The sequence below is a fragment of the Piliocolobus tephrosceles genome, chromosome 9 (genome assembly GCF_002776525.5).
Source record: "Piliocolobus tephrosceles isolate RC106 chromosome 9, ASM277652v3, whole genome shotgun sequence".
Classification (NCBI taxonomy): Eukaryota; Metazoa; Chordata; class Mammalia; order Primates; family Cercopithecidae; genus Piliocolobus; species Piliocolobus tephrosceles.
Genome location: NC_045442.1, coordinates 36,482,075 through 36,495,152, shown reverse-complemented (window position 1 = coordinate 36,495,152; position 13,078 = coordinate 36,482,075). Strand labels below are relative to the sequence as shown.

The 13,078-nt window shown below is 41.6% G+C and overlaps 1 protein-coding gene across 9 annotated transcripts in view; it reads right to left on the bottom strand.

Annotated features, from left to right (window-relative positions):
- Positions 1 to 946: 946 nt before the first annotated feature.
- Positions 947 to 13,078, bottom strand: part of ARHGAP19 (Rho GTPase activating protein 19) — an 84,599-nt gene continuing 72,467 nt past the window's right edge. For 6 of the 9 annotated variants that reach the window (XM_023206303.2, XM_023206304.2, XM_023206305.2 and 3 more), the window contains 3 exons: positions 8,829 to 8,939; positions 8,222 to 8,300; positions 5,360 to 6,980 (listed from right to left, as the gene is read on the bottom strand). In XM_023206303.2, the coding sequence (XP_023062071.2) occupies positions 6,790 to 6,980; positions 8,222 to 8,300; positions 8,829 to 8,939 (381 nt within the window). In that variant the 3' untranslated portion in view covers positions 5,360 to 6,789. Of the gene's footprint in view, positions 4,897 to 5,359; positions 6,981 to 8,221; positions 8,301 to 8,828; positions 8,940 to 13,078 lie in introns of those variants that run through there. The other 3 variants (XM_023206311.2, XM_023206306.3, XM_023206310.2) reach the window with 2 other exon arrangements.

Here is a 13,078-nt window from a genome sequence, read left to right as displayed (position 1 = left end):
GGCCCTTATGAATAGGATTAGTGCTCCTCTAAAAGAAGCCCCAGAGAGATCCCTCGTCCCTTCCACCATGTGAGGTTACAGTGAAGACGGCTGTCTGTGAACCAGGGAGTGCACCCTCAGCAGACACCCAATCTGCTGGTGCCATGTTCTTGGACTCCCCAGACTGCAGAACTGTAAGATGCACATTTTTGATGTTGAGAAGCCACCTAGTCTATGGTGTTCTGTTAAAGCAGCCCAAGCCCACTAAGACAGCAGCAGGAACATTTCAACCTGAGCTGTCTAAACACACCTTCCTGCCTCAAATGAAAACCTCATCTAAGGCCGGGCGCGGTGGCTCAAGCCTGTAATCCCAGCACTTTGGGAGGCCGAGGCGGGCGGATCACAAGGTCAGGAGATCGAGACCATCCTGGCTAACACAGTGAAACCCCGTCTCTACTAAAAAATACCAAAAAAAAATTAGCCGGGCGAGGTGGCGGGCGCCTGTAGTCCCAGCTACTCGGGAGGCTGAGGCAGGAGAATGGCGTAAACCTGGGAGGTGGAGCTTGCAGTGAGCCCAGATCCGGCCACTGCACTCCAGCCTGGGCGACAGAGCGAGACTCTGTCTCAAAAAAAAAAAAAAAAGAAAGAAAGAAAACCTCATCTAGGTTTTCCTGTTATTGTAACCATCACTCCTTATTTTTTAAATGAAGAAATAAAAATTATGTGAGAAACTGAAACCCATGTGAAGCATTCTAGACTCAGTCATGGGAAATTAGGAAGCTCAGGATCCTGGAGGCTCCAAATCATACTTCTTATCAGCCAAAAACCCCGCTCCTCCTGAACCCACCCACCCAGCTAAAAACAAGCCAAAGAGGAGCCTTTTTAGAGGCTTCACTTTCCTCAGAACAAGAGAAAAACTCTCTTCAAAATCAGCAGTCAAAATGTGAACTAATAGACCAGTCAAACCTCTGGATGTGAAACAAAACAATTTTAATTTCAGAATATTACAAGAATATCAAAGAAAGACAATGCATAGGATCGTTTCTTTACAATTACACACATATAGCCAAATAAGAATGAAAACTTTAAACAAAACAGTTAAGAAACCTTGTTTCTCTTGTTGGGCAAGCTCAGGGATAGGACAAAGACAACCCTTGCTCTGCAGAAAGAACCCTGGGGTGAGGGAATATTCCCCCACAGGTTCTATCTGTCCCCAGACATGGCCAGGGGAGGGCTCCATGGCTCTTTAGCATAGGCTATGGCCTCACATACTCCAGTCTCCATGGTAACCCAAGCACTCAGGCTATTATGTCCCACATCTCCTCGCTGGCCTGCTTCTGTCAACTCTACGCTGGTAGAAGATCTCAGCATTAGCTGTCTAGGGAAGCTAACTTCCTACAGTGAGTTTTAGTTGAGTTAATCACCACTGGTGTAAAAAGCCTGTGCATCTTACTTAGGAACCCAAATCTTTCCCAAATTCTAGACAATCCCACAAAATGCTAGTATCTAGGTTTAGATCTAGGTCCTGTCTTCTGTTTGAAGGTTTCAGGGTAAAGGAGGGCAGAGATAAGGCTCTCTCCTGGGGAAAGGAGTTCTACACAAAAATGATCTCAGAGTGCGGGCCATTAGCCTCAAGCATCTATATGAGGCCTTATAGGAAAGAAGACAGAGTCTAGAGACATCTATTCCTAAAAATCACCCGGTTGCATGGCCAGTCACAGTGGGGCACGTTCCCAGTGACCTCAGGTTCTCCTAGAAGGCAGTATTTCCAACTGTATGCTAACACAGGCTCCTGTGAGGGAAGCTGAACAGAAACATTCCTGCTCAGGAGGAGAGAATGGCTCTGTTCTGACACTCTAGGATCGACTGTTCTGTTCTAGGTTAACAGAACAGATACCTCTGGAGCACCCAGGTGTCACTGTAGTCAACAGCCCTCCACTAGCCCATTTCCCAAGGGTGTTTCTTTATCCTTCCTGAATGACTCTGGAAGGACATTCTGGGTAAAGAGCTTTCTTTTGTGGAGGATCAACTGTAGTTTTGGTTACGATTCATTACCTGCTCCTTTTTTTATGGTTCATTACCTGCTCCTATTTTGGCACTCAGGAAGAGTCAGTATCTCCTGATGCTCTTTCACTGCTAGCAGGGTTTTCCACACCACATTCATTGGTCCCAATGCAAAAGTTTATCATTGTAAAAGGTGATAAACTCCAACACCTATGGTTCTCACCAATTCAGTCAGTGGGGTTCACACAGTACAGTCTGGACCAGGAAGGTGGCCTACAGTTTAATATGTGTATCCTGGCACAAACACAACGCCCCATATTGACACCACATCAAAGCCCATCACAGGTGACCCTAGAAATAAATGAAGTTGTAAAAACCACAAGAAGAGGCACTTCCAAAGAGATTGTTCCAACATGAAAAACAAACACAATGAAATGGATTCAAAAAAAATCTTATAGATTAAAAAACTCTGTTAAATACTGGCTCAAAAACAATACCTGCCCACCAAATCAGAAGGGAGACAGCAGCCTTCTGTGGCAAATAATAAAAGGGGTTTTGTCTGTGTTTTCTGTACGATTCCACAGAATTAGAATAGTTACATATTACAAGGTAGAAGGTTATGCTGCTTACTCCTCAAATTTGGATTCTAAGTCAATCACAGCTTCTATTAAGAAAAATGACCTATAAACCCCTAAAGCAAGGGAAAACATACTCAATAAATAAACAAAACACACACAAACTACCCAAGGAGACCAGCTATATAAAGGCACGTGCATGTGATAAATATCTCTCTCGCGACCCTCACCCCAGAACACAACCCTTGCTTTCTGATTCCATTCACCCAAAGAGCATCTATATCTGTCTAAATCTCAGCTACTTCCCTTAAATAGAACCAAAAACTAACACGATGACAAGGAGCTATCAGGTCACCACTCTGCTCCCTCTACCTGATGCCAGCCCTGTTTAACAGACCACAGCACCACTTCAGGATGAAGCACATCTAAACAAACAAAGGAAAGAAGGAAGAGTTAAGGAAGAACACCATTTCAATTTGGTGATACCAAAAGGATTTTCTGTTTGAATTAACTGCTATCTGGTGTAAGAGATTTCATTTTCTTAATAAGAAAAAAAAGTCAAGTATTTAATAGAAATCTACACAAATGAATTTGCTAATATGTGTTTTTAAAAATGACGTAAAACTACTCTAGAGAAAGGGGCTGCTAAGCAGTTTTGTTTTCCTAACCATCTATTGTTCACACTCTATTAAGCTGGAAGACCAAATTTTACATTTTTCTCCACTATTGCTGTTACAGCAGCAAAAGCAGCAGAAAGGCTGGCAGAGAGGGCTGCCAGCTGGGCACAAGGCCAAACTCTGCTCCTTCAGTCATCTTTCATTTCGGCAATGGTGCAGCATATTCAACAGTTTAGAAATAGGTCAGCAAACCACATTTTGTGGGGCAACTGCTTCCCCATAGTGGCCTGACTCAGCTCCAACCCACAGGGTGAGAAGGGTTATAGAGCTCCACAGAGCCAGGCAGAAACCTGAGCATTCTCCCCTGCCACGTGCTGCTCTCTGGGCAGACACCAGTTCATACTAGGTCGAAGCCATGCCACTGCTCCATCCAACATATGTGAACACACCAAATCCAAAAACCAGAAGCTCTGGCCCCATCTCCAAATTACCACCTGTGCCCCTTCTGACAAGGAGAGGGCGGCACAGTGACACTCCTTGAACATTGGTGATAAGCCACAGCTGCTTCCAAATAAGAACATTCTCTCCTTTAAATCCTGTCAACCCTGCAGAGGCTGCTGCTGGCTTCTTTTTTCGGATTCTAACTCGTTCTCAGGAGACGGTCTAGCCTGCACCCTCCGAGGGTGCAATATAATCCCACCCATAAAGACGCATCCTGGGACATAAAGGCAGCCAGTCCCTCCTAGGCACACTCCAGAGCTTCCCCCACATACAAATACTTTAGCAAACTCTACTATGCTGTCAGTGACTTTTCTTGAGTCACAGTGATTTGGTTCAGAAGTATTACGTTGGCACCAGAGATGTTTTAGTCAAGAGGAAATTGAATGAAGGTAACAAGTTCAGCAAAACACAATTATTATGACATCACTGAGGAAAGGGAAAGAGAAAGAGATGGACAAGGGAGGGAGAAATGGAAGGAAGGAAGGAAAAGAGTTTAATAATTAAGATTTGTTAAAATACTGTATCATTCTGAATTATCTTTTTCAATACTGCAGGTCAAATACTCTGGTGTCAGACCCAAGAAATAATAAAAAATGTCCAGAAAAGCTATAAATTCTTTGGACACAAATCAGGTATTGAGGAATACAGCCTCATAAGATAAAGAGTATTCCCAAAGCTCAAGGTGAAAACAAGGGAAAGTCATCTGGCTTAGAGCCCATCCAAAAACATGGCTTTTAAAACAAAGAAACAAAAACAACCAAATACCCAACACTATCAAAACAGAGAAAAACCCAAAATATCCATTAAAAATAACATCAATCCACTAGGACTGACAGTGCTTTTTCAAAAATTACTGGCAGTTGAGCACACATTTCATATTTTTTTCAAAAGTGGAATCTGCCTAAACACATTGAATGAGCACTGAAGCCCACCTTACTGTGCTATATAAGTTGGCTGGACAGTTAGTGGTTTCCCCATAACATTAAAAAAGAGAGAGAGAGCCTAAGCAGTCTCTCAGAAGGCACAGCTTGCAAACATCATCCAGTGAGTGGGATTAGAGGTATCAGTCGGGTCACGGTATTAGTTGGCCTTGACAATTCAAAATGCAGCAAGCAAGCTGCAAGTCTAAGCTTTGCTGTGGGCAGGAGTAACACCTTGTCCACTAAAGAGAAAATTCTGCATGAACCGTAGGAGACAACTCTGGATCCTTCAGAGAAATCCTAGGTTGAAGGAAAAACAAGAGCATTAGACATGTTCTTAAATATTTCTTTTTGCAGACATCCCATTCAGAAGCCACAGGGTCTACATTTAGTATCTTCTCCAAACTGAGGGCTAATGAGTTTAATTAAGAATTTGTGACTCGGCCGGGCACGGTGGCTCAAGCCTGTAATCCCAGCACTTTGGAAGGCCGAGACGGGCGGATCACGAGGTCAGAAGATCGAGACCATCCTGGCTAACACTGTGAAACCCCGTCTCTACTAAAAAATACAAAAAACTAGCCGGGCGAGGTGGCGGGCGCCTGTAGTCCCAGGTACTCGGGAGGCTGAGGCAGGAGAATGGCAGGAACCCGGGAGGCGGAGTTTGCAGTGAGCTGAGATCCGGCCACTGCACTCCAGCCCGGGCAACAGAGCAAGACTCCGTCTCAAAAAAAAAAAAAAAAAAGAAAAAGAATTTGTGACTCTACCAAATAAACATCTGCCTGACATAATCTCGTTCATTAAATCATCTTAATGGCTATAACAGCTAAGAATAAGTGCATATTTTGTGCTGCTCGAAGTTATTTACATACATTATTTATCCTCACAATAACCAGTATATGAGGTAGTACTCCTACCATTTTACAGAGGAAGAATCCGCAGCCTACACAGTTCACTTGCCCGAGGACTAATATATAGCTATTAAGCAACAAAACTGAAAATGGAACCCAAGCCCAGCTGAATGGAGAACTCATGCTCCTACCACCACTACCCCTCTCAACAGTGAATGTTTACTAAAAGTCGACTCAGCACAAGGCACTGTCATTTTTCAGAGGAAGAGAAGAACAGGAGACAGAAGGCCACAAATACACTAAGTTTGACATTTGTCTTCTAGAAGAGAAACTAGTTACAGAGATAAGATAGCACATGTGAAGTAAATACAGTAAATCATACTAAGTGTCAATATTTTTGTAGCATTAATAAGTTCAAAGGAAAAAGTATTATATCTAGCTGCATTAGCCAGAGAAAGTTTCAAAGAGGAGGTGAGATTTAGGCTAGACTTTGAAGAATGGTAAGATTTTGACTACTGAAACTAATGGCCATTAATAAGTAGGTGCTAAATCAGTGGTTCTCATGTGGAGGTGACTTTGCCTTCTCACCCCCATGGGACATTTGGCAATGTCTAGAAGCACTTTTACTTATCACAACAGGGGGAAGGATGCTCCCAGCATCTACGGAGTAGAGGCCAGGAAGGCTGCTCATCATACAATGCATATGGCAGCTCCCGCCACAGAGCATTATCTGAACCAACATGTCAGTAGTGCGCCAAGGTTGAGAAATCCTGTACTAAATAAAAGTCTTTTTGGATTATGTTGTTGATCATAGTAATAAAATGTCATTATCTTCTTCAAAGAATATTTTACTTTTATTATAAACATCACTATCAAAAACTCTGAGGTTGTGTATTCATTGTTGTGTAAAAGAAATATATGGCAGGCACCTGGATCTGTGGGCTTGGAGACTGCCAATGTCTGAAGAGAGTTCAGACCTGGAGTTGCCAGGCTGGAAGTAGTTATCATACAGAGAGCAGAGCTGAGCAGTGGAAGGAGACCAAGCTGCAAAGAGGCAGGAGAAGCAAGAGCAGAAAAGAGCAGAGAACTTATGATAGAGCGTTGAAAAAAATAAAGATGTAGTGGAATAGGCAAACAACAGTAAGCCACTGCAGATAAGGAAAAGAATTAAAGAGGAAGAAGGAGAACGAGAATAATAAAGCATCATAACACTAGGAAGGCATTTCCAGAGAGAGGAAGTGACCAGGAGACAGTGAAGTGAAAGTGCCACTGCCTGATCCAATTGAGGGCCATTCGTTATCTCGACTTCTCTGAACTACTAACATTTTTGAGGATCTCATTAGAACTATATATTCTCTCCCCCAGAAAAACACACATACGTACCTACATAAAAGATTCCATCAACAATACCGAGAACTTTATTAGACCATTTAGGAAGTCCACAGATGACAAGGTGAAGAATCCCTGCCCTAAAGCTTACTGGTGAAATATTAAACTGGTTTTTAAAAAATGTCTTTCTTTCTTTCCAAGGTAGAGCTGTCAATACAGAAAGATATTATTTCCAGATGTCTTTCAAAAATGAAAGCAACAAAAGGTGTAACTGATACAAAACAATGTAGCCTTCAAAAATAACTTATGCTTGGTTTTGATTCATGGACATACAGAAATATTTAGACACAAAAAACTCAAACACCCATCTTGTCTCAATTAGACAGTTCAGCATAGAAGACAGAAGCAAGGAGGAAAGAAAAGAGAGTTTAGATCATTCATTCAAGGATAAGTAAGAAGAATATACTGAAATCTAATTTTCCAGAAAAGAATTTATCCAAAAGGATTAGGCTTTTGTTCTCTTTCTATTGCTGATGTCTCAAATAGTAATTATGCTCATGTCCCAGCGATAAAACGATCATGTCAAACCAGACTCACTTCAGCTGCCACATGAGCCTTATATAACAAGACCAGGTTTCAGCCCGTTTTCTATAGTAACAACTATAACCACTTGTTCATGCTTTAACAATGACAATGTGCTGCCAAAACATTATTTCAATTGAGCCTCATAATAAATTAACAAATCTATGAAGTAGATGTAACTTTTATCCTCATTTTCAGAGAAGAAAACTTGAATTCAGAGAGAATGAGTGGTTTTCCTGGGTCAGAGGAATGATAACTCCCATCAGGACTAACCACAAATCTCACGGCCTTTCCACTGACCTACTTGGCTCCTTCAGAGGAAGGCACAGCAGCCTTTTACCAGAAGAGCCTGGGACAATCAGCAGTCCCAGCATTAAACAGTCCTCTTTGTCCTAAATAGCCCCCAAAATATGCTGTACGATATGATGACCAGGATTCTTAGGCACGAGCTGTTGATCTGGAAAGCTTCACTAATTAAGGATAGCCTACACAGAAAAGGAGCCTAACTATTCCATAAGCACGCTCCCGGCACTGTTGAACTTGGTTCCACAAATCCATTTATACTTGTTTTTAATTTGCTTCGCAAGTATTCTTAAGGTATTTTCCCCATGTGTCCTGTCTGTACAAGAACACAGGGATCATGTAGGTCTGTGTTCACAGCTCTACCCCTTAGCACCCAAGACAATGCTGAGTAGATGGTTCAATAACCATCTGGGGAATAAACTCAAGGGCAAGGACCTGGTCTTGCAATTTTTATGTCACTTCTGACTACAAATGTACTATCCTGGGAATTCAAACAAATGCTACTGACTACATGCAGAAAGGAATTACATTTAGTAAGAACAGAGAGTAAGTACAATTAGTACCTTTTTTCCCCTCTTTCTTCCCTTCAGGCCACTTCAATCTTGTTGGTGTCATCGTGACAGCTGGAGAGCCAGAAAATAACTGTAATAAGAAAATTGTACAGTGGTTTCAATGTTCTAATGGCATTCCTGTAGACAGACTTTACTAAATGAATTATTTGTTTAATTTCAATGTGAAGAGTTTTTCTGAGACTGATGTATTTATATCTCATTAATCTTAACCGATTTACTGCTGGCTTAATGAAGTAGGCATGCCTAGGATATCTTGAAGCACCACCCCACAGGTAATGTAGAGTTCAAATGTCACCTGTCACCTGTGGAATCTCCCAGTAAGAACTAAATGCTTCCTCCAGCACTTGTTTAAGGAGCTATTGTACGGTATTACTCATCTGCTTGTGACTAGTGATATCCTTCTTGAACTCAAAATGTGTTTGTTTGTTGAATGAATCAATGAAAACCAACAGAAAGAAGGTAGCATAAATGAAAGGACTGAGAAAAAGCCATTTGAATGGCCCAAAGAAACACAGTAAAACAGATGACAGTATATCAATTTTCCTCTTTTCTACAAATATAAACACCAAGACAGACAGTCCAAAGAACAGTGTCTTACTGAGTTCCTATTTTCTTTGCTGGCTCCCTTCAATTCACCAATGGCCACAGATTCTGGAGTGGGGTTCCTCTTTTTCTTTTCTGACATCATCTGATTTCCCAGGACCTTCCGCTGATTTAAGAACAGAAAACATTTGATTTATAAACACCTACTGTATCAATAGTGGTGAAGGCTAGTATAGGTTTCAAAACTGTATACTAGCCTTCCAAACTGTAATGTCCTTGGGTTAAAAAAATCTCAGCATTCTGATAACTCTGTATGGACCCTCTCAGGCCATCTTACACAAGACAGGCCAAAGCATGTTACCAAAAAAACCCCAAATCATTACTTTTGTTTAAGTGATCACTTTTCCTCCACATTTAAAAGGGCTGAAAGGTTAGAAGCAACTTTATAGTGGATTTAAACAAGCTAATATAGGTCAATTACAGGGTGCTTCTGAGACCAGTTAACTCACAATATAGAAACACCAGTTACTCATCATATATATTTTTTCGCCAAAGATGTGCTGTCTCTGGCAACTATTTAAAAAGTCCCTCCCCCCTACTCACCACTAAGGGATACTTAGGCTGGCTCTTCTCTAAGGCACTTCTTCCTCCCTGTCATTTACTCACACAGGACTGGAACATTTGGAGACATTCTATAAGACTTCCTAATATAGCGACAAGAAGGTAGAGGCCTTCTTAAGGGGGTCACGTGACTATACTGACATTCAGAGCAAGACTAAAAGCTCTTTCATCTCGGAACAGCTTAGAAATGATGTAGTTTATGTAACCGCCAACAGTGACAATTCTACCATCTTTGGAGAAATCTTTCTTTTTTTCCCTTAGAGAATAAATTTGAATTCCAAAAAAAGAACATACCAAAACTAGAACATTAAACCCTACATTATAAATATCAGCAGCAATATTCAGAACATTCTGATTTAATAAATAAATTACATGAGAGGAGTTCTAGAGGAAAAAACTCTAGCCAAAAAAGGGATCGAGAGAGGCTAGATGGTCAATTATACCTTGATAAGGCTGAGGGAAAACACAAATTAAAAATAATATTTTAGGCCAGGAGCGGTGGCTCACGCCTGTAATCTCAGCACTTTGGGAGGCTGAGGCGGGTGAATCACTTGAGACCAGGAGTTCAAGACCAGCCTGGCCAACATGGTGAAATACTGTCTCTACTAAAAATACAAAAATTAATTGGGCATAGTGGTGCATGCCTGTAATCCCAGCTACTCGGGAGGCCGAGGCATGAGAATCACTTGAACCCGGGAAGTGGAAGTTGCAGTGAGCTGAAATCATGCTACTGCACTCCAGCCTGTGCAACACAGTGAGACTCTGTCTCACAAAAAATAAAAAAAAACACACATAGAGAAAAAGACTAACACATAGAGAAAAAAAAAAGACTAACACATAGAGAAACATTTATCTGACTATAACTTTTCTGATTATCAATCATCTCTATTACAGGGAAGTAAGAGGGAATGATAGATTCTTCCAAATGAGAAGAAAAAAACGAGAATAAACTGAGGATGTTCATTTTACTAGCCCTGAATAAGCAGGTAAATGCACTTTTAGGATTCTAGCTAAGAGATTTTTTTTTTAACGGGATAAAAGAAACACAACATAAAATGTACTATTTTAACCTTTTTTTTTTTGAGACTGAGTCTCCCTCTGTCACCCACGCTGGAGTGCAGTGGCACGATCTTGGCTCACTGCAAGCTCTGACTCCCAGGTTCACGACACTCTCCTGTCTCAGCCTCCCGAGTAGCTAGGACTACAGGCGCCTGCCACCATGCCCGGCTAATTTTTTGTATTTTTAGTAGAGATGGGGTTTCACCGTGTTAGCCAGATGGTCTCGATCTCATGACGTTGTGATACACCCGTCTCGGCCTCCCAAAGTGCTGGGACTACAGGTGTGAGCCACCGCGCCCAGCCCCTATTTTAACCATGTTTAAGTATACAGTTCAGTGGTATTAAGTATCTTCATAGTGTTGTGCAATCATCACCATCATCCATCTTCAGAACTTTCTCATCCTCCCAAACAGAAATACTGTACCCATTAAATATCCCCCCCCCATTCTCCTCATACTCTTAGCTCCCCTGACAACCAACCACCTTCTCTACTTTCTGTCTCTACGAACCTGACTCATAGGTACCTCAGTGGAATCATACAGTATTTTTCCTTTTATGACTGGATTATTTCTCTTAGCATAATGTCTTCAAGATTCATGCATATTGTAGAATATGTCAGAATTTCCTTCCTTTTTAAGGACAAATAATGTTCCATTATCTGTATATCTAAGTTCTGTTATCCATTCATCAGTCAATAGACATCTGGGTTGCTTCTCCCTTTTGACTATTGTGAATAATGCTGCTATGAAGAAGGGTGTACAAATATTGCCTCAAGACCCTGCTTTCAATTCTTTTGGGTATATACCAGGAGTAGCATTGCTGGATGATAAGGTCATTCTCTTTAAATTTTTTAGGAACTGCATTACTGTTTTCCACAGTAGCTGCTCCATTTTACATGCCTATCAACAGTGCACAGGGATCCCAATTTCTCCACAACCTCATCGACATTTGTTATTTTGCTATATATTTTTTTATAATAGCCATCCTAGTGGGTGTGAAGTGGTATCTACTTGTGGTTTTGATTTACATTTCCCTAATGATTAGTAACGTTGAACATCTTTTCATGTGCTTCTTGGCCATTTGTACATCTTCTCTGTAGAAATGTCTATTTAATTCCTTTTTTTTGTTTTTTTTTTTTTTTTGGGAGACGAAGTCTTGCTCTGTCACCCAGGCAGGAGTGCAGTGGCGCAATCTTGGCTTACTGTAACCTCCGCCTCCTGGGTTTAAACGATTCTCCTGCCTCAGCCTCCAGAGCAGCTGGGACTATAGGCACGTGCCAACATGCCCGGCTAATTTTTTGTATTTTTAGTAGAGATGGAGTTTCACCGTGTTAGCCAGAATGGTCTTAATCTCCTGACCTCATGATCCACCCGGCCTTTGCCCACTTTTTAATGAGGTTGTTTTTGCTGTGTTGAGTTACAGGAGTTCTTTAGATTATTATGGATCTTAACCCCTAAACATATATATGATTTGCAAATATTTTCTCCCAATCCAGGGGTTGCCTTTTTACTCTGTAGATGGCAAAGGAAATTTTGATGTCAACTAAGGCTAATGTCCTAGAAGCTACTGGCCCCAGGTCAGGATTGAGAGTGAATTCTAGATATCTATAAATTATAACTAGGACCAAAATTACAGTAAGATGAATCTGTAAATGCTAACAGCTGTACCTTAAAAAAAAAAAAATTATAGACACAGTGGCTCACATCTATAATCTCAGCACTTTAGGGGGCCAAAGCAGGAGGATCGCTTGAGCCCAGAAATTCAAGATCAGCAACACAGGCTGTGCATGGTGACTCATGCCTATAATCCCAGCACTTTGGGAGGCCGAAGCGGGCAGATTACCTGAGGCAGGAGTTCAAGACCAGGCTGGCCAACATGGTGAAACCCCATCTCTACTAAAAATACAAAAAATTAGCCAGGCATGGTAGTGGGCGCCTATAATCCCAGCTACTTGGGAGGCTGAGGTGAAAGAATCGCTTGAACCCCAGAGGTGGAGGTTGCAGTGAGCTGAGGTCACACCACTGCACGCCAGCCTGAGACACAGAGAGAGACTCTGTCTCAAAAAAAAAAAAAAAGACCATCAACACAGCAAGACCCCATCTCTACAACATTTAAAAATCAGCCAGGCCTGATGGCATGCACTTGTGGTCCCAGCTACTTGGGAGGCTAAAGAAGGAGGATAGCTGAGTGCCCAGGAGATCAAGGCTGCAATAAGCCATGATAGTGCCACTTGTACTTCAGCCTGGGCAACAGAGCAAGACCCTGTCTCAAAAATAAGAAAATAAATATTACAAGTTACTTATTTTTAGGGCAAAAATTTTACATTTTAAGCAAAGAGCTCCTTATGTGGCTGGAATTACAGATCTTAATAACAATTTTTAAAAGAAAAGCAGGGCAAAACACCAAAAAATCAAAATAAAATGAAGTCATTATCCTCAGCAAACTAACACAGGGATAGAAAACCAAACACCACATGTTCTCACTTATGAGTAGGAGTTGGCTGGGTGCGGTGGCTCATGCCTATAATCCCAGCACTTTGGAAGGCCGAGATGGGTGGATCACTTGAGGTCAGGAGTTTGAGACCAGCCTGGCCAACATGATGAAACCCCATCTCTACTAAAAATA